The sequence below is a fragment of the Balearica regulorum genome, chromosome 2 (assembly GCF_011004875.1).
Source record: "Balearica regulorum gibbericeps isolate bBalReg1 chromosome 2, bBalReg1.pri, whole genome shotgun sequence".
In the NCBI taxonomy this organism is placed as follows: domain Eukaryota; kingdom Metazoa; phylum Chordata; class Aves; order Gruiformes; family Gruidae; genus Balearica; species Balearica regulorum.
Genome location: NC_046185.1, coordinates 51,334,231 through 51,355,631, shown reverse-complemented (window position 1 = coordinate 51,355,631; position 21,401 = coordinate 51,334,231). Strand labels below are relative to the sequence as shown.

The following is a 21,401-nucleotide window of genomic DNA, read 5'->3' as shown; positions in this document are numbered from 1 at the left end:
GAGCTCCAAGTGAATGACACCAGCAGTGATGTACGTGGTTTGGGAAGCTCGTTTCAAGCCTGCCCGCAGCCTGCCCGTGGCAGGGGGGTTGGAACTAGATGATCTTTAAGGTCCCTTCCAACCCAAACCATTCTATGATTCTACATTGCAGAGCTACAAGATTACCAGAAAAAACAAACCACACCCTATTTTGCTCCCCTAGTGAGATTAAGCATCTATTTCCTAAGAGGTGTATGCCACAAGTAACTGTACCTAAACTAAGGGTCTCATTCAAGCTGATTTATTACACTGATGCCAAAAGGACCAGAACAGTATATTGCTGCATGTTTGCAGATATGGTAGGGACTTTTTTTTGCGTCTTTTCCCTTTAAGAGACTCTGAATATCTTCGTAGTTTGCTAGTCTCACAGAGACACCAGACTTTAAGATGTAAGGGTTCTTAAGAACGCACACAGGAAACATTTCCTTTTTATTCTTAAGGACTGTTTTGAAAATAGATCTTAAGGCAGTTTTGATCTAACTACTTCCCTTAAGTATTTTTCGGTATACACTGCTGATTACTTTGATCAACCCCTCTGTATCCTCTCCCCCACACTTCTTCCCAGTTGGATCACAGCGAATGTGTGTATTAATGTTTTCTCTTTGAAGCAACTGTCATGTTTTTACTTTTTTGTTGGCTCTTGCTGGCTTACTAATGCTGCTACACAACTGGACGCACTGTTGACTCAGAGTGAAAACAGCTTCCTATTAAAAAATTAACACTTCTGAAGCTGGTTGTCTGTTCTACAAGCTCTGCATTGGGAATCTTGGTAATTATTCATGAAGAATAACTGACAAGGTTTTTAAAAAGCAATTCCAAAACAAACATGCATGCTGCACAGTTGTTCTGCATTAATGAAAAACTCAGATTTGCTAGTTTTTATTTCATTTTGGATGCTAACCAAACTAGTTAAAAATAAAAAAACCTCCTACATAGGCCAGAAGTTGACGGTGAGTTTCACAATGCAGTGCTGGAGTTCTGATCTCCAAATGAAATCCACCTTGGAAAACATTCTCATTTGCCATAGTCCAGAACAGGCTCTTCTCAACTTTCCAATATTAAACAATCAGACTTCATAGATAGACACCAATGCAAAAAACCCACTTCAGATTTTAGGAGGACTTGCAGCATTAAGAAGCTTGTCTCTTCTTAATCACAGTTTTCCTCTGAGACACTGTTTTGTCCTCACCTCTAAGCAGGCAACAGCCAACAGACACCAGCTAAGTCCTGGGTAGGCTTAAGACATTTCCTGAAATTAGACTATGTCATATGTAAGTTAATTTGGCAGTTAGGGCAGACAGATAACTATGCTTTGGGCTACAGAAATCCAAATTGAAAGGTCACAACCTTAGATGAAATTAGCAGAGACATTTGCATATTGAGAATGAAATCTGAAATACTGCCTCCCAGTTCTTGTTTTTGTTAAAAATTAATCGCTAGAGCCTAAAACCACTACGATCATCCCAAAACATGATACCTACTGATATATTACAAGGAGACATTATTGACATGCAGAACAGCTAGATAATTCAAATATTCTCACTCAGTGAAACAGATCATCTCTCTATGAATGATCTCAAACACTTTTGCCTTTATCTGGGGGTGGTCTTTGTTGTTTTTACTTTCTCTGTTGCAAGAATTCAGTGTGTTACTCATTGCTACTCAGATCCTTCTTGTGCAAAAAGAAACTAAAGATGAATTCAGTAGATAAAGTAAGCCTGCTTCTCCCTGAGATACTAACCACTGAAGTGAAGCAATTTACGGATAGATCTTCTACTTATCACTACCCAATATGCAATCCAGTAGCATCCACAGTTCAGAGGAAGAAGTTGCCCCAGCTTAAACTTCTAGTAAGCTCTTTTATGAACTTCTCCAATAAAAATGATCTGAGGACTGGAGCACCCCTCCTGTGAGGAAAGGCTGAGAGAATTGGGGTTGTTCGGTCTGGAGAAGAGAAGGCTCCAGGGAGACCTTATTGCAGCCTTTCAATACTTAAAGGAGGCTTCCAAGAAAGACGGGGACCAACTTTTTAGTAGAGCCTGTTGTGATAGGACAAGGAGTAACGGTTTTAAACTAGAAGAGGGTAGTTTCAGACTAGATACAAGGAAGAAATTCTTTATAGTGAGGGTGGTGAAACACTGGAACATGTTGCCCAGAGAGGTGGTAGATGCCCCACCCCTGGAAACATTCAAGGTCAAGTTGGATGGGGCTCTGAACAACCTGATCCAGTTGAAGATGTCCCTGCTCATTGCAGGGGGGTTGGACTAGATGGCTTGTAAAGGTCCCTTCCAACCCCGACTATGCTATGATTCTATGAAAAAACACTGGCTGCTAGAATAAAACTAGAAGGTAGATTTGATTAAAGTCTAAGTCTAAAGGAACACCAAGAGTTCTTCTCACCCCAAGCTGAAGCAGTATCCAACAGCCTAGAGTGACACATTGAATCTAAGAAACAGTAAGTTGTATGTGGGAGCAAAGACAATAGTAAAAACACACTGATCATATGTTATCAGCTGATCTGTGACACATGCTTTCCTGAAGTTGTCTAAAACTACTGTACTGTACTGCCTCTTAGCTACTGTGTGGGTGTCTGAGGTTCAGGCTAGAGAAGAGAAGGCTCAGGGCAGATCTCATCAATCTATAATAAAGGGAATGTGCAAAGAAGATGAAACCAGGCTCTCCTCAGTGGTGCCCAGTGACAGGACGAGAGGCAGTGAGCACAAACTAAACCACAGGAGGCTCCCTCTGAACATCAGGAAACATTTTTTCACTGTAAGGGTGACCGAGCACTGGCATAGGTTGCCAAGAAGGTTTGTGGAGTCACCATCCTTTGAGGTACTCAAAAGCCATTTGGACATAGACCTGTGCAACCAGCTCTAGGTGACTGCCTGAGCAGTGGGGGTGGACCAGAGGACATCCAGAGGTCCCTTCCAAACTCAACCATTTTGTTATTCCATGAGATTAGAGTTTAGCTGTTAGCCTGAAATGTGGCTTCAGAGCTGGAGGAGATACAGGTCAGACAAAACTAGATTTCTGCTATCCATAGGCACAGATGCAACTGTCTATAAAGTTTCAAGCCATCTTAAAGGCTCAGTCAGCTCATTTTCATGTCAATTTGATTTGTCTGACCTTGAAGCAAGGTGTTTCACCAGAACAACAGACAATCCAATTTGCATGCATGGCACAGAATACTTCTACAGTTAACAGTTATCTTGGCATTTCCAGAAAGATATACACTACTTACATATATGGATTACCACATTACCTAGAGGAGCTACATCATTATCTTGACAACTTAACATTATTTCCCACCACAATGATAAAAAACCCTGTGTATGCTGCATTTGTTCACATCTATCAGTTTGAACCCTCCAAGTTTCTGCAGATGCTCTTCTGCTACGGTAGATCTGCACAAGGCCTAGAGGCTGATGCTCCGGACAATTAAACTGAGTGTTTCCAGACAAGGTGAGAGTAGTTTCATTCTCCCTAACTTTTCTCTCACCGTAGCTCTTGACTCAAAGAAAGGGACCTGCAACAGCAACACTATTAGATGTCAAGATTTAGAGGAAGCTGTATTTCTATTCAAGGGTCAAACAACATATCTGAACAAGCTTATGTTGTGGAAACAGTGTGGCTTTGGCAGCACAAAACTCTCTGAAGCAGATGAAGGATTATAGTCTACTTCTGTGATTAAACTGTTCTACTTCTAAGCTAAGGAGACCCCCTACATTATGATGTACACTGCAGGCTTCCTTCGAGTAAGCATGCTTTAAAGCCAAAGTCTTGTAGTGCACCTATGGATCCAAAAGATACTGTATTGATGTCAAAGTTTTAACATTAATAATGTAGCAGTGACAAGTACGAGAGGAGGGAAAACATCCTTACTCAAAAACACTGATTGAGTCTGTGTTTACCTGACAAGTGCCTTAACATAAAGCTATGCAAGCAAAGCAAGAACATCACAGGTGTCACTCCCAAACACACTCTATAAAGATGAGATATTCAGATGAGGGCTAACCTTACATCAAAGCTGGACATCCTCTTTTACTGGACTCTTCAGGATGTTCACAACAAACAGATACACTTCATTTGTAAGAGGCCCTCTATCTTACCACTCCTTTGCAGCGACATTCAGCTCGGCTCTTTACTATAAATGGAGAATCATTCGCTTTGCGTGCGCTTATCAACTATCCTTGTAGGACAGCATATGCCTGCATTTCCCATTTGTACATAACACTGAACACATTTATTTTTAAAGTATATTATTGATGCATTTAAAAAGGGGTAATGTTAAGAACAATACAAGCACTCTTTGGAGAAAGAGGTTACTAACGTTCCTTGATGACCAGGCCTCCAATGTACCTTCAAGGAAAAAAAAAAACCTAAAAAAAAACCCCTTAGAACACCAGTGATTTTCAGTACATAAACACTTTCCAAACACAGCCCATTTACCAATTCTAGTGATAATCTCAGTGACTCAGCAGCCAGCATCATACAAATGCATTTCCTCACTGGACAGCACAGCAGAGATAACATAGTTGTGAATATTAATATGAAAACCAAAAAAGCTTTTAAAGTCATTGGCAGTCTGGGGGGAGAGAGAGGCCAACAAGTACACATTCAGTTCAAGATTAAAAATCAGAGAAGAGGTCAAATTCCACAATGGCTTACCTCTATTATGAAAATGGTATCAGCTCTGAGTAGTCATTGAATAAAAAAAGTGTAAAAAAAGCAGGTTTGGTGGAAAAGCCATGATTTTGGCCAGGTGAAGTAAAAAAACCCACCCACAAAAAACCACAACACACCCTCCCACATACACTAGCACAGTCTAAATAGGAGATCATCCATTTTTTTCTTCATAGCTAGAAGACCTCTATATTTCATGGAACCAGTAGTGACTAAAATACACCAACTAAAAACACAGCAAAGAACAGCAGAAAATTTTAGACTCAACCTCCTTTATTCAAGCAAGGGCTACACAATTGCACATGAGCAGCCTACTAGACCATAAGGCAAGCGATCTGAAATTGCTGATGTTTAAGGAGGCCAAATAAAACATGCCAAAAATTCTACAACATGGCATACTTAAGATGATTTTAGACGATGTTAAGTGACACAATGCCTTAAAGGATAATGCCTTTAAAACAACCCCACACAAGACATATGGGTAATAAAAAGTTAAATATATCTCCCTCACAAGTATGTGTTAATGTCCAGTACTGGACAGGTTACATTAAATTTGTTTTTCATGTGTGTAGAATAATAATTTAAAAATATTTCTAAGAAACTAGCTTTTATCAGCTTTACAAGGAAAAAGGCATTATAAAATCCCTAAGTTTCAAGAAAGAAAGGTCAAGAAGAATGTCCAGAGAATTAGTAGATGTCTGCGACCACAGTCATCCAGTTCAGCATTATATTTTATGCAGCCGAGACAGAACCAGACCACTCAGCCAGACTGCCACTGCAGTCAAGTATCTCACACACTTGCACATAAAATCCTGAAGTTAACAAGTAGGATGCTATGTATAGAGGTTCAGCCTTAAATCCTGGTTTTTGCTGCTTCATTTTTGTCCTGAAATGTTACCAGTCCTTAGCTGACAATACACTGGCTGTCTGGGAACTAGCAAGTTTTAGAACTCTGCTGTTCAGCCATTCTTCCAAAACACGTCACATACACATTAAGCCAAAACACTGAAAACAAGCTGATCAGCTTTACATGCCATTATGAAATCACAGTGACACTAGAAGGATAGAAGTGTGCACCCTTCTCACTCTAGGTTTGTTTTCCAAGCATGGCAGACAGGAAAACAAACAGCATAGCAGTAAGTAGCAAGAATACAGAAAGAAAATTTCCATGTTATGTATTTCGTTTTTGTTCCTCTCATCAGCTTACATGGAGACACGAGCATCATTTTTCAAATACATTCACAGAAAATAGAACTACTAATTCCAATTTTAGAAGCTTACTATATCAAATACTATTCCATTAAACTGGATTGCTGCTTGATCTTTCCTCCCTGCAGCCTCAGCTAAGCCCCTTTTCTCCGTGTTTTTGCATTAAAAAAATGAAGGCCCCAAAGAACTTGTAGACAAAACCTCAGAAGTAAAACTCAGAGTGGGAGCTGCAAAAGCCCAGTGAGAAGTGGTCTCATTTCAAACTAATATGTTTTTACACTGTGTTTCCCTAGAGGCCCAAGAACAGATTCCAAGTTAGTTTACACAAGGCTGCTTAACAACTGTCAAGGAAAAAAACAAAACAAAACAAAAAAACCACCTCAAAAACCACTACAAGCCAAGCTTTGAAAAAGCATTAATCCGCTCTGGAAAGTGCAAGAACAGGTTAGCAATGTGCTTGGAGTAGAGCAATGCAGTACCAAGTGGAGAACACCTTCAGACAAGTTGTGTGACCAGCTTTCACACAGGCTCGTAGAGATACAAGTCAGCAAGAGTTTCCCTGTCGCTAGAAATTAGTATGTCACTTTGCCAATAGATTATATTCAAATATATCACCAGCTACAAGGAAAAATCTTAACTTTTTAAGTACACACTCTTAAGGAAAGAAAACCAACATTGGAACCCTATTGTTCTACAAAGACCAGCAGCATTCCTCTTTTGCCCTATAGTAATATCCAGGCATCCTTAAGTCAGCCAGGGCCATCTGCCATCCAGAAGCCTTTTGTATACACCACTAAACGAAGGATCTTGTCAACTGATTCAAAACATAAGCATTCTGTCAACACACATAATATCCTTTTATAAAAGAAAGGCATTTTTTTTTTTATGAAAGAAAGGCATATTTACTTATCTTTTCCCTGAATAGAGTCCAAGTATTTGTTATTTTAACAAGCTTCCATCTGGGCTGCTGCTTAGCTTTTCTGCCCACTCTGGTGACCTATTCAGTCTTGGCTACTCTAGGATAGTCTCTAAAAAAAGTTATGTTCTTTAACTCCCCTATCTCCCAGATACTTTGGACTTACTAAACTGTTTCCTTTACATACTACTGATAAGGATGTTATCTTCACAGACCTGTAGTTAGCTTTCTATCGGCAAGCCTGCAGTACAGTGGCAGAAAGAAAATGCTTCTAGAGGAAGAACACTATGCCATCTACAAACATTTCACTATCAAGTTCCTCTGATTTGAATATCTCATCTTTAGAGCTTTCGCACAGAAAGACATTTGCATGTTCAGAACTCAAAAATTGGTACAGCAAGAATCATTGAGGCATGACGAGAACCGCTGACGTTCTAGCAGGATAAACAACCTGCCAAATGACTTCCCTGTCAGGAGCTTTGTTTTCTTACGTGCCATGCCTATACGCCATTCTGCAACACGTTATATCACATGTTCTTCTGTGTAAGGGAAAAATACCACTCTTCACCTGGGCACCTGTTTGAGCATAGAGAACCTTCCAATTAACTTGTTACTTTCAAACAAGATTCAAGTTACACTACATATTTCTAGTAGATTTCTACTCATTTGGAGGGGAGGGGAAGAAATAGGGTCAACTCAGATACTCACACAGCCAATAAAGGTTTTCTTGATGCAGCACACCTGGAGTGTCTCAATACCAGATACCTCTTGCTGTGCCCAGTGCAATTATCAGCTGTCTGAAAACCGCTCTCCTTTCCCCAAGTTTACAGACTGAACAGTGTTTCACCTGTTTGGGGCACTGCCTACAGGCCTTAACACACTGAAGTCTTGCCTTGATTTCCACTACTTTCAGCAAGAGCTACAGAACAGAAAGGCCAACAGAATTGCTGTGTTGTGCTCCAGCGATTGAAAGGAAGCAAAAAAAAAAAAAAGGCCCCCCCCCCCGACTTGAGGGGCCAAGGACTCTACCGTTCTAGGTCTAGTACAACAGCCAGACAAGACATAATCCCTTCCCCTTAAATCAGAAATCATAAAATTAACCTCTTTTTTAGCTTCCCTGATTTTAATAGAGTCCCTCACCCCCTCTTCATCTCTCCCTCCCCCACACCAAAGGCTCCCAAGAGCTGACAGAAGTTAATGTAGCCAAGACTATACTGCCAGGTGGCAGAAAAGGACTGCTGATGGATTCCAGGACTTTTGTAGACAGATTTGCTCAGGCTGCCCATATCAATAGTTGTCTCTTGACTGCAGAGTGTCATCACTGCTGCCCTTCACCTCCACAAAGAAACACATAATAAAAAGTCTCATTAAGGAGTCACCTGGCCACAGCTTACAGGCACCTTCTTCATTCACAATCCAGTAAGGTAGTAGGTCTGAGCTCACACAGCTCCCAGACCACAAACCAGACATGTATTAAAGACAACTATTTGTATCCCAAAGAGCATGCATGCATTCATTCACAAGAACACCCAGAGACTTTAAGAAATCTTGCTATCTTTAAGAAATATGAAATAAACTAAGCCAGTACACTGAACTTCTAGAGATTAGTATTGCTAGTTGAACTGCGTGCACATTTTTTATTTACAGTACATCAGTTATACATACAAAAGATAGCATGTTACGCCACGGTAAAGATAACTAAATCCGAGGACTATGACCCATAGTATTTTGACCTTAAAGTTTCTGTAAAAGTGGCAAGCTTAATTTATAATGACAAGTTCTACCCAGCTGAGTGTACAACTCATTTAATCCAAGAAATGAAGAAACCTTTCCTGAATCCCTTATCTCATTGCTTTTTCATCAGTTTGTAAACAAATACCCTTTTCAAAAAAAAAACAAAAAAACAAACCAAAACCCTAAACCAACCCAAACTAGAAAGAATGACAACACCTACAAAGGAAGATCAAAGCCACAAACAGGCTACAAATGGAGTCAGCCTACAACTGATCAAAGCCACAAACAGGCTACAAATGGAGTCAGCCTACAACTGCTATTTGTTCTAAACTCATGCAATACGAGCTCTTAATTAACTGTTAAATATAACCTTTGATGGTAAAAGTGAAACTTAGGATCCTGAGTCAAGATACTCATCAGCACACTTTACCCAGCACCAGTTAATGAAGAAGCAAGTCTGAGGAGAAAAAAAAAAAAAAACCACCCACAAACGATTCTTCAAAGAACACCTTTCCTATCAGTTTCATACAGCTTCAGTGCACATAGCTCGAGTAGTGGAGATAAATTTTAAACTCACCCAGAAAATCTAGCAGAGATAACAGCGTGCAAATAACCTTAAGTTAAACTTCTCCTATAACTATACAAAGATACCTTTGAATAAAAAAATACTAGAATCAAATTGCTTTTAGAATGCAGGTTCTGGTATCTGCTAGAAATAGTACAAGGGAAGTCCTGCTTTGAAACAATACTTCCTAACCTTGTGCCAAAGTCACTGCAGAAAACGTTTCAAGTTGCACTAGCTCCAACACAAACGCCTCAATAAACACCGAGATTAAAGCAATCGTGTTTTTCCCTCAACATGTTTTAATTGTTCGGCAAAAAGTGTATGTGGCTCACCTCTACCTTCTCTGCTTGACACTGAAGCGTTCGCCCCAATGTCAAGAAGGAAAAAAACAAGCCCCAAACCCCGACCCATCACGCACACTACATACCGCGGAACCGATTTCGGGAAGGCAGCCGGCTCCGAGACCTCGCCCCGCGCGGCTGGGAAAGCCGCCCTGGGTTGCAGCGGTGGCACCTGCCGGGCCAGGGCCGGGGCCGGGGCCGGGCAGCGCAGCGGGCGGCCCCTTCACCTTGCACCACTCCGCGGAGCCGGGCGGATGCCCCAGCGCAGCGCGGCGCAGGGCAGGGCGGGGGAGTGGCGCCCGCCCCGCGCAACCCGCGCACTGCTCCGCGCCCCGGCGGCGAGCACCGCCAGGGCCAGCGGGTCCCGCCGAGCGCGGCAGGGGGATGGAAAGGGGGCGGAGGCAACCAACCCGAAATAGCGGGGCGGCAAGCCGGCTCCCAGCCCGGCTAAAAATGGCCTGACAGGCCGAGCGCTCCCGCCCCTGCCCCGCCCCGCCGCCGGGGCGCCTGTTGGCCGCTCCCCAAGCGGGCGCGGGGCGGCCCCGCCGTAGCCGCAGGGTACGCGGGTCCCAGAGCCCGCCGGGTCCGCCCCGCACGGAGCCCCGCCGCAGTGGGTTATTTTTGGACGCTCCCCCCCCCCCCCCCCCCCATGGCGTCACAGCAGCTCCCGCCGTGCGGAGCGGTGAGGTCACGCCTTCTCCGGCACGGGTGGCAGCACCGGGGGAGACGCCACGCTGGGGAAAGGATAAGCGGTGGACAGATGGAACATTTGGATATCACGTTGCTGCACCATTTCTAACGCAAGTGGAAGACAGTTGAACCCATCTTTTCTTTTTCCTTGAGTTTCATTTGCATAGTACACAATCATGCTACAATTTACACAGCAGAGATGGGCAATACAAAACAAAACGTCTTCACTAGAAGGCAAAAAAAGCATGTTCATTGTGGTTACCCTTAAGTTAGCAGGGTCTCCCCGTTAGTCAAGCAGTGGCTTCTGGTATGCTGACAATTTAAGTTAGACAGGAAAAGAATTCTCCTTAAAGAGGCAAGATAAAAAGGTACCAAGCTTGAGAACATGTTTGTTCTAGAGAGAACCAGATTTCATGGGAGATGCACAATACAGTTGAAAGGTATTGTGGAGCAAGTCATTCCTCTACTCAGAAGAGGTTCTAACCAGGGAGTCCCTTTAAGACAAGCTGCAGTCAAACTGTCTGGTGGACAATGAACAGAGGCCTGGAGACAACAGGACAGGCAGGAAAGCAGCTTTTAAACAACAGTTGTAGAGTTATCCTTCCTCAAAGTAGTTTGGCAGTTCTAAGTTAACAGCAGCCAATTATTGCCAGAGCAGAGGATTCATGGCAGTTGTTCTGAAACATTTACAACACCTAAGCCTTAACTTCATTATCAAGATCATGATCAGAAGAGAAACAAAACGCTGAAATATTTTTTTTTTAAAGAGTATTTTAAACACGTTTTTATATTAGAGATTGATACTTCAGTTATGCTTTACTATTCAATATACTTGGAAGGAATATTAAAGCATTTAATTAGGGTCCTATAACTTGCTAATGCAGAACCCAATATTGCTTTTGGAATGCAAACAGAACTACAGTCCAGAAATCAACACTGAATGGCAAAGAACAGGGCCCTGTCTTACAGAAGGCAACACCACCAAATGCTGTGGGTTTAAGAACAGTAATGCTCAAGGAACATAACCTTTTGGAAAGGTTCAAGTCTTAGAAAGAGATTGCTGCTGTAATTTTCCCTTATGACACCTTTAGAAGCATACATTATATTCTGGAACTGCAATAGCTTGAAGTTTAAAAATACCAAGACAAAACTCGCCAGGATCACATCTTCTCCCTGTCATGACCGACTGCTTTCACTAGCTATGGTGGAAATTCAAGTTCACACTTCAGCCTATCCCTCTGTGCCCAAATCTATGTGCTTCCAGATTGAAATAAGGCCTAACACCTACTGAGACTGTCCAAGTTCAAGTAAGGTGAAATTACAATTTCACCATATGTTTTGCCACACTCTACTCTGGAAAGCTATATTAGTCTGGCTTGAAGCAAGATGCCAACACAATTAAGGAATACTAACACCATACACCCACTGTTGTAACAATTGCCCCCTCATCCACAAATGGAACTGGCAACTGTAATATTAGATTTTCTTAAAGAAAAAAACCTCAATGTAAAAAACCAATGCTTGTTCCACTCTGCTAGAGCTTGACTCAAGTAAGTCTAGAAGACTTGTGACTGGAGACAAAAAGGCTTGGGAAAGGAATGGAAAAAAAATCTTGAACGAAACCTAGACAATGGAGCCAGTGTTTGCAGCTCACTGTTAAATAACTGGAAGACTAACAGCACCAACACAAACCTCATTTCGAAACACAGCTTACTGACGACAACAAGAGCTTAACTGAGGGATTACTGTTACCACAATACAGGAAGACAAATTTATTCCATGGTACTAGGGTATCTTCTAGAGGGGAGAAAAATACCAGATCTCCTACCCCAGGAATTAATCAGTTTGACATATACTTCCAGATTGAAGTATTTGCATTATGTTTAACACCATGCAAGATATTTGTCACTGGGAAAGCCAGCAGTTCAATAGATTGCATTCGCACACCCACTAAGCACATGGCCTGAAAAACAAATTCAGAAGCAACGCTGTTCAACACTTCAGTTAGCAAGCACAAAAAAAGGATGAATGTTCTCAATATTTTAGCCTTCAAATCAGCAAAGCAACTGCTTTATTCAATTCAAGCACTCAGTTTGAACTTTACAAGCAATAGTTTGTATGCAAAATCTGAGTCTCTTCTCAACACTGAAATACTAAGATACCCTTTTGTAGAGGAACTTAGCTACTCTTTCTCTAGAAGCATGGTTTTCCTCAGACATTCAGCATGCAAAAAGACAGCCTACCAACAATATGAAGTTCAATGGGGGTGTGCATTTATTTTTATAACAGGTAAGCAAGGAACTAGCAAAATAAACTATTCAGTCCCTTTATAGACCCACACAGCACAATACATACCCCTTCTTGCCTTGTGAATAGGTTGAGGCAGTCAGTCAGTGCCTCACACGTTTCCTGGGATACTTCAGAGACCACATCAACTTTTTGCAGGAGGGGAGAAGATATTCCTGAAAGCACAAAAGGTTGTTAGCATTAGGCAGACATTGTAAGATACAGGATTCTTTTAATTATGTTTTCCTCTAATACAGACATTCATATTCTACAGGAAGGCTGGTGCCTGTAAAATCTGTGTGAGGAAAGGGCAAGCAAAAGCGGCACTGAAGGAGCGTAAGTTCTTTCTTTTGCATCCTGTCCCTAGTACTGGTATAAATGGCACATGATTGGATTGAGTTTCTCTTTCAGCATGACTTAGAAAGCAGAGGCAGTAAGCTATGGCAGCAAGACACTGGAAAAGCAACCATCAACAATCTCCTTTTACCCCCTTTCTAGATCTAAAAGCCTCAGAGTTGCCAGGTGACAGAATTCAAATACAAAGGATAGTGCACTGGTTTAATATAAAGTGAGAAGTGTAGCTTTTTTTTGCCTTCTGCCATGGTATATAGAAGAGAAGCAGCTTACCACAGTGCAGCTGGAGATTTTGATTTGAAAAACAGATGGGGAGTTACAAGGACACTGATCAATAAAAGAGGAATGACGTCTTATTTTCATGGACTCATCTTATGGATAAGTAGTACAGCTTGGAGAGCAATGCAACCCCACATCCTAACTTCTATGACCATTTATAGAAGGGACTACATGTCTAGAACCAGCAGGAAACTACAACAACCCCATCAGCTGGTAGAAGTTATTTGAGTTCATCTTTGAAGTTTTGTGATGTGCAGCAATTCCGCAGAAGTCAAGCAAGCCATTCTCTCAGGAAGCATACTTGTTGCAATTAAACTAAGTGTTCATTTAGCAGCCACAGACTCCAGGAGCAGTTGACACCATTTAGAAATACAGGTGCTTCAAGTTGATGTCAGACCAATAGATTAAGAGGTCCAGCAGTGACAGTTCTTGAATTTATTTTGCTACTTATACTGCTTGTGCAGGACACAAGATATGGTACATATCCACACACTAATTGTTGTCTTTGATACCAAAGCTCACTACTGACTGGAAGTAGGAGCCTCTACTTACAGCAGCTATCAAGAACAACTAGGACCTCTAGAAGGAGGGGTAGCACATTCATTACAGGAGCAGGACACAGCTTTATTTGTAATAAGTAACATGCATAAATCTCAAACATACCAGGTCCCAAAATAGCCATTCTTATATTACTCAAAAGCTTTTAAGTGTCCTTCCATGTGGAACTTCTAATTCAGAAATTTGCATTCTTCTGGAGCCAGAGGACTCGACTACTCGACTATTTCAAGATACCACATCAACCCAATGCGAGAACTGGAGAGCTGCAGCAGTTCTCTGTTGAGACCTACAGAGGTTACACGTGAACCTGGAAACAATTCACTCACCCATCAAGTTACAAATGTTCATTGGCAGGAAAAAAGGAACTTACTACTGCTATTGGCCAAGACTAGCAGCTTCTAGGAAAAAGATAGTATCTGGTTTTGCTTTACTAAGGGTTTTGGTTACTCAAGTTGTATATTTAAAAAAAAAAAAAAAGAAAAGATGTCCTCATTAGTTCTTCAGGTAAGCAATATGGGGTAAGAGAAACTGCCCCTCCACCTAGTAAGAGAATTTATCCCTCGTACTAATTTTGAAACTGCTTTTTGTTAAAAAAAAACAGTTTTATTGTATAATTGTAAAGACTTCCCAATAAAACACTCTTATGTATTATGAAACCTTACTTTTCTTTATGAAATAAAAATTCAGTAAAAATTCAGTTAGTGCAGGATAGGTGAACATCACACAGTAACTTACCCCAGTAGCATATGCAGAAAAAGTTGTATTTCAGACTCCTTTTGGGAAAGCACGGGGATGGAAGAGGGAGAACTTTTTTCCTCCCAAAACTCATGTTCTATTACAGATTTGTACAGATAAACAACTTGTTCTCTAGTTTAAGCTTCTAAATTTCAGTCACAATATGTAACTAGGACTGAGATGCAAAGGAGCAACAGTTAAATGCTCTTACAGAACTCCTTTGTGTGTTTAATACACAAGCAACTTTTGTACATGTTTGAGGCATTAAATGAAACAAGTTCTAATCTCTAACAGCTTGATGTCTGTGCTGTTTTTTAGCAGTTACGCTGCAAAAATCCTGATACATGTTAATTTAAGAGTTACTATTTAAAATAAAGCCTGAGGAGTTCAAACCTGCCATAAAACTCATGGCAGAAGTCTGTGGAATATATCCCATCACACCGTGCCTGCAGTCCTCTGAATAGTTTTGTGGTTTCAAGTCATATCTTGTTTATTGTGCCTCAGCTTTCATTGTGTTTCTATTCACTACAAGACAAGGTTTTTTTGAGGGGAAAGCCAGACAGCTAGCTTTTGGTACCTGTCAGGGGACACTTATGCTCTGCAATAAGCTACCAACTACAGATTTTTTTAAAACCGTGGAAGTGAAACCCTACATATTATTCCTATGATACTATTCAGTAAGCGCTGTATCTAAAAGCTGTTTCGCTACATTTACAGCCACTAATAAAATTTCTTTCAATGCACTCAGTTGTTTCTCCAAATCTGAAATCTTAGTTCTTACCAATTATTATAATGTTACTTTATTTGAATCTTTTTCAATAAGGAAAACAGTCCTATATTTTCAAGCTCCTGAAAATTTAATTTCAGTGAAATTAAAGCATGTGCTGCTTAAAAGAAAAGATTAGTTGCCTGGTAACAAACTGCACTTTAGAAGAGTAAGTTTTACCTTTTGTAGCATCCAAAGATTTAACCATTGCAAGAAAGTCTGAAATCTCTTTACTGAGTCTTTGTTGGCATGCTTGTGCTTTCTGAAAGACAGCAAGGATAGCTAGTTCAGAACTACCTTGTTCTAAGAAAAGTATATGCTTATTCTCTTAACTATACTGAAATCTTTAAATTTGGAGAGCATTAAAGACTCCCAGTGACGGAGACCACTACAGTTGAACGGAAAGAAATTACTTGAAGTACCTTCAAAGACACACAAGCAAACAGAAGATTCATGCACATTACATGGCTGACCGACTTGTTTAAATTAGCATAGCAAACTAAACCCCAAAGTTATGTTGCATGTACTGCTTTTGCATTCCCTCTCTTTTTTTATAAAAAGTTTGAAAACCTGTAAAAGCCATTGCTTGTTCTTTGAAAACCTAAGGCCAAAATAAACAAATGCATAGGTTAACTGATGTATGGCAAGTACAGTGACATGCAGGAACCCATCCAAAGATCATATTCCAAGCCTGGACATCTTATTCCAAACTTGGAGACAGTTATCAGATAATACCATCTTCTTCTGTAGGCTGCTGGGAACTGCCAGCATCAGTTATTCTCCCATCTCTGTTCTGCCATGTTCTACCTTGAGTTCTTGTACCAAAAGGTATGGGACAAGCCACCTAGAGCTGAGTCACATGAAGATTTTTGCGTTGCAGTGTCAACTTTCCCTTAAAGTAAAAGGTTTTACAAGTTGTCCTGGTTTCAGCTGAGAGGATTGATTTTCTTCATAGTAGCTAGTGTGGGGATATGTTTTGGATTTGTGCTGGAGACAGCCTTGATAATGTAGAGATGTTTTTGTTCTATGGACCTATTGTTGAGCAGTGTTTGCACGGGGCCAAGGCCTTTTCTGCTTCTTGCACTGCCCTGCCAGTGGGATGGCTGGGGGTGCACAAGAAGTTGGGAGGAGACACAGACAGGACAGCTGACCCCAACTGACCAAAGGGATATTCCATACTATATGACGTCATGCTCAGTTTATAAGGAGCTTGGGGGAAGAGAGAGGGGCGGCAGCATTCGGAGCGATGGTGTTTGTCTTCCCTAGTGACCGTTACGTGTGACAGAGCCCTGCTTTCCTGGAGATGGCTGAACACCTGCCTGTCCATGGGAAGTGGTGAATGAATTCCTTGCTTTGCTTTGCTTGTGCGCACGGCTTTTGCTTTACCTGTTAAACTGTCTTTATCTCAACCCATGAGTTTTCTCACTTTAACTTTTCCAATTCTCTCCCCCATCCCGATGGGGAGGGAGTGAATGAGTGGCTGCGTAGTGCTCAGCTGCCGGCTGGGGTAAAACCACGACAGAAGTATATGTATGGCAAAAAGCAAGAATCACAGGCTGAATGCTAGAATTATCAAAGACGACTCATTTCCATCGCAGGTCTGAACAATCACTGTACAACACATCTAGTGTGACCTTAAGTGTTAAAGGATCATTTCTAAGCCATTTCATTGCCTATTTAATAAAGGTAGAGCTTGCTGAAGGTTAGCTTTGTTATCCTCCAGCCTTGGTGTCACCAAGTACACAAAGCTCCCTCTCCTGGCTGAAAGTCTCAAGCAACTTTCTGCCTTGCAGTAGTGCTGCTAAAAAATGAAAACCACAACCCTATAGCTATGATAAACATGTCGTTTTACGCATGCAGTCCAAACAGGAATACATGACAGTAAGCAGTGCAAAAAAAAGCAGCATTTATGCATCCATGGAAAGAATCATTACTTTTAGGCAAGAGTACACTGAAGTATTTCAATGCAAAACAGTACTACTTTGCAATTGCCTAGATGCATGAGCCAAATAAGTACTCAGTACATACTTTCAGAGTATCCTGTAGGTCTGTAACAGATACTGTATCATCTTCCTCATCATCACTACTCAACTGTTCCTGTGTGCAGTAATGAGTGCTATATGCAGAGTGGTCTTCTATTGCTTCCAGCCAACTCTGAATGGAAAACAAGTTAATACACGTTTCAAAGGTCATCCCCAGAAGGTAACAGAATACATGCAAAACAACAAATTAAAATTTTCTATTTAGGTGGATAAAATTTTCATTAGTAAAATGAGACACCTAATGAGCAGAAAATAGATTTTTAGAGTTGTAACAAGCATTCAAGATGAGATAGCCTGTGGTCTGAGAGTGCTATCCAAGACTTAAACTTTAAAGACAAATGCCACCCACACCTCAGTCTATCGAAGGTCACAAAAAAGTCACATCAACTAAGAAAAGACTGTAGGGAATGTATTTTGCATCTTTGGGTTTCTGTTCAGACAGCAAGGTCCCAATAACAAAGTCTGCCTTCTTAATGCATGACAAACTGTGTACAAAACCTCAAGCACTATCACAAGAGGTAGATTCTTTTCCTGTTGTTAGAATCACAGAGTGGCTGAGGTTGGAAGGGACCTCTGGATGTCCTCTAGTTCACACCCACTGCTCAGGCAGGGTCACCTGGTTGCACAGCACTGTGCCCTGTGTCACGGTTTTGGTGACTCCACAACCGTTCTTGGCAACCTGTGCCAGTGCTCGGTCACCCTCACATTTTTTCTTATGTTCAGAGGGAACCTCCTGTGTTTCAGTTTGTGCCCATTGCCTCTGGTCCTGTCACCAGGCACCACTGAGAAGAGCCTAGCTCTGTCCTCTTTGCACCCTCCCTCTAGGTATTTATATTTTGACAAGATCCCCCTGACCCTTCTCTTCTCCAGGCTGAGCAGTCCCACCTCTCAGCCTTTCACAGATTTACACATTGGTAGGGGTTGGAAGGGACCTCTGGAGATCACCTAGTCCAACCCCCCGGCTAAAGCAGGATCACCTAGAACAGGTTGCACAGGATGGCATCCAGGCAGGTGTTGAAGATCTCCAGAGAAGGAGACTCCACAGCCTCCCTGGGCAGCCTGTTCCAGTGCTCTGTCACCCTCACAGTGAAGAACTTTTTCCTCATGTTCAGATGGAACTTCCTGTGTTCCAGTTTGGGCCTGTTGCCCCTTGTCCTGTTGCTGGGCACCACTGGGAAGAGTCTGGCCCCATCCTCTTGACACCCACCCTTTAGATATTTCTAAGTATTGATCAGATCCCCTCCCAGTCTTCTCTTCTCCAGGCTAAACAGACCCAGCTCTCTCAGCCTCTCCTCCTAAAAGAGATGCTCCAGCCCCCTAATCATCCTTGCAGCCCTCCGCTGGACTCTCTCCAGTAGCTCCCTGCCTTTCATGAACTGGGGAGCCCAAAACTGGACACAGTCCTCCAGATGTGGCCTTGCCAGGGCAGAGCAAAGGGGGAGGATAACCTCCCTCAATCTGCTGGCCACGGTCTTCTTAACGCACCCCAGGATACCATTGGCTGCCTTGGCCACAAGAGCACACTGCTGGCTCATGGAGAGCTTGCTGCCCAGCAGGACTCCCAGGTCCTTCTCTGCAGTGCTGCTTCCCAGCAGGTCAACCCCTAACCTGTACTGGTGCTTGGGGTTGTGCTTCCCTACATGCGGGACCCTACACTTGCCCTTATTGAATTTTGTATGGTTCTTCTTTGCTTGGTTCTCTAGTCAGTCCAGGTCTCGCTGAATGGCAGTGCAGCCTTCCGGTGTGTCGGCCACTCCTCCCAGCTTAGTATCATCAGCGAATTTGTCATTGTCTCCTCATCCAGGTCACTGATGAATATGCTGACTAGGACTGGACCAAGCACTGTCCCTTGGGGCACACCGCTAAATACAGGTCTCCAACTAGACTCCATGCTGCTTATCACAACCCTCTGGGCTCTGCCATTCAGCCAGTTCTCTGCCCACCTCACTGACCCCTCATCCAACCCATGCTCCTAAGCTTGCTAACAAGGATGTTATGAGAGACAGTACCAAAAGCCTTGCTAAAGTCAAGTATTAGTATTAGAGATGCTCTGGTCCCCTTAATCATCTTGGTGGCCCTTTGTTGGACTCTCTTCAGTATGTCCACATCTCCCTCACAGTGGGGAACCCAGAACTGGACATAGCACTCCAGTTGCCTCCACCCCTACTTCATCTCTATTTAGTACACCTATAGAAGTACAGTAGTAACTACACTACCATTAGCCTAAAAAAAAAAAAAAAAAAAAAAAAGGGCTATTCCCTTGTTTCAGACCCACCTTTTAAGAAGATATAATTTATTAGGTCATCTTAAAAAATGGCTAAAAGTCGAATGTACTATTAAACATTCTTTTGCTCAGGATAACGAACTATGAAAGAAAGTACAACAGAAGGAAGGAAGTTGCAATAGAAATGTACCACATGGAGAAGTTAGAGAAAAAGAGGAAGTGAAACTACAGGGCATAATACACACAGAGCTGGAAACAAGGTGGCGCTAATTTTAAAGAGAATGATAATCTGTCCATTTTTTGTTATTTAGTCTACAGTCATGCTAAAAGATTCAATATATGCACTTATGTTACCAAGTCTTGATAAATCAAGATACTGAACTCACTACTAATGCATTTTAAAGTTTTTGATAAAGAGTCATTATTACCTCTCTAGTTTGAGAGGGAAGGCTATTTTTAGGAATCTTGAAACGATGAACAGTGTCATCAAAACATCTGACAGAAAAGAAGCAAGTGTCTGTAGATTTTACCTAAAGCAATGTGGAGAAAAGACAAAATTAGTATAATGAATCAGTAAGAAAAAGACAAAATTGTTGAGAGTAAGCAAGGTAGAGAATTACTCTTAACTGAAGTTTTTGCCTCAGTTTTGATACGAAACAACTAGAGTTTACAAAAGGCTTAGTCAGAACAGTTTTGCAAAGTGCGCTGTCTTGCACTTTACATCATGAATGAGAATATAGAGGTTCTTTATATCCAAATATTATACTTACATGTATTGGTACCACTTGTTTCAGACAAAATCTCAGTAGTGGTGCAAGACCACCAATATTAAGGAATTTATAGATATAGAAGTCACTATTCATATAGTAAGAATATACATAATTGTAGTTAAAACAGAACTTGTGGTGCCCATCTATAGAAATATGACAGGTCAGTAATAGAATAAAAAGTATTGAAATGAACCTAAATGCATTTTCCTTAAACACTTAATCTTCCTATGTATTATAAACAACATCTGGCCTGTTTTCCCTCTGTTTTCTGTTCATCCCTTCCAAAATAGATTCCCACAAGCATAACTGAATTTAAGGAAAGTTTCCAAAAGCCACCTTCAGCATTGATCAGTTCTCCAACTGAGATCAACTTAAGTTACACAATCAGTCACAAGCAGCCACTCACAGCCACAGGAGGAACTAGAGCTTTGCTAGTCTGTATCACATGCTCCAAACAGTTGTTTTGCACAATTGAAGTGGCATGCTTTTAGGAAGCATTATGTCTGTTTAAATCTTCAAGACTTTGGAAGGAAGCGAAGGAGCTTTATGGCCACTTTACATATAAGAATACTTTGCTTAACAAGAACCAGTGTTTCTTGCAAGAGCACAGACTTTTTCCCTTTTTTATAACAAAGGCATGCTTACCAACCTAGCTGAAGTTCTCATTGTCTAGGTACAGAACACCATCACATAAAAAACCCCCACCCAAAACAGTAGTTACAAGTCATTTCACTTCCTACCGTGCAGACAGCTTGTGTTAGATGCTTGCATCCCTGACGATGATCATTATTCACTGCATCAGCTCTGTGAAAGAAAAAGATTTAATGAAGTGAAGATGGGAATTATTTAACTCGCTTTTCAGAAATTTAAACACAGAACTTACTGTCTCCGATACCAGGAAAGGACTCCATGTTCTAGAACTATCCAGTAGAGTTTCCAACCAAAAAATCGTGAGCTCTAAAGAAATAATAAAAAAAAAAAAAAAAAAGGGCCAGGTAAGGTTAATAGCTGAAGAGTAACTATTCCCAGTAAGTTTAGTAGCTTGAAGGCTATTACATAAAACTGGAGGTCATTAGGAAACCATTTTAGATTTCACTTATCTTGGTGATCACAGCAACCTGAGAATACTTTACAATTACAGTCTATTTTTTTTTTTTTTTGGAAATACCTAAAGATAGAAGTTTTGTTGAGCATGCTATTAAGAACT

At 41.4% G+C, this 21,401-nt stretch overlaps 1 protein-coding gene across 7 annotated transcripts in view; it reads right to left on the bottom strand.

Moving 5' to 3' along the window:
* Positions 1-21,401, bottom strand: part of OSBPL1A (oxysterol binding protein like 1A) — a 77,631-nt gene that overhangs the window by 37,071 nt on the left and 19,159 nt on the right. For 6 of the 7 annotated variants that reach the window (XM_075744232.1, XM_075744229.1, XM_075744231.1 and 3 more), the window contains exons 10-15: positions 21,078-21,151; positions 20,935-20,998; positions 19,853-19,954; positions 17,187-17,312; positions 15,339-15,420; positions 12,536-12,642 (exon numbers count right to left, since the gene is read on the bottom strand). In XM_075744232.1, coding sequence (XP_075600347.1) covers positions 12,536-12,642; positions 15,339-15,420; positions 17,187-17,312; positions 19,853-19,954; positions 20,935-20,998; positions 21,078-21,151 — 555 coding nt within the window. Of the gene's footprint in view, positions 1-9,576; positions 10,017-12,535; positions 12,643-15,338; positions 15,421-17,186; positions 17,313-19,852; positions 19,955-20,934; positions 20,999-21,077; positions 21,152-21,401 lie in introns of those variants that run through there. The other variant, XM_075744233.1, reaches the window with a different exon arrangement.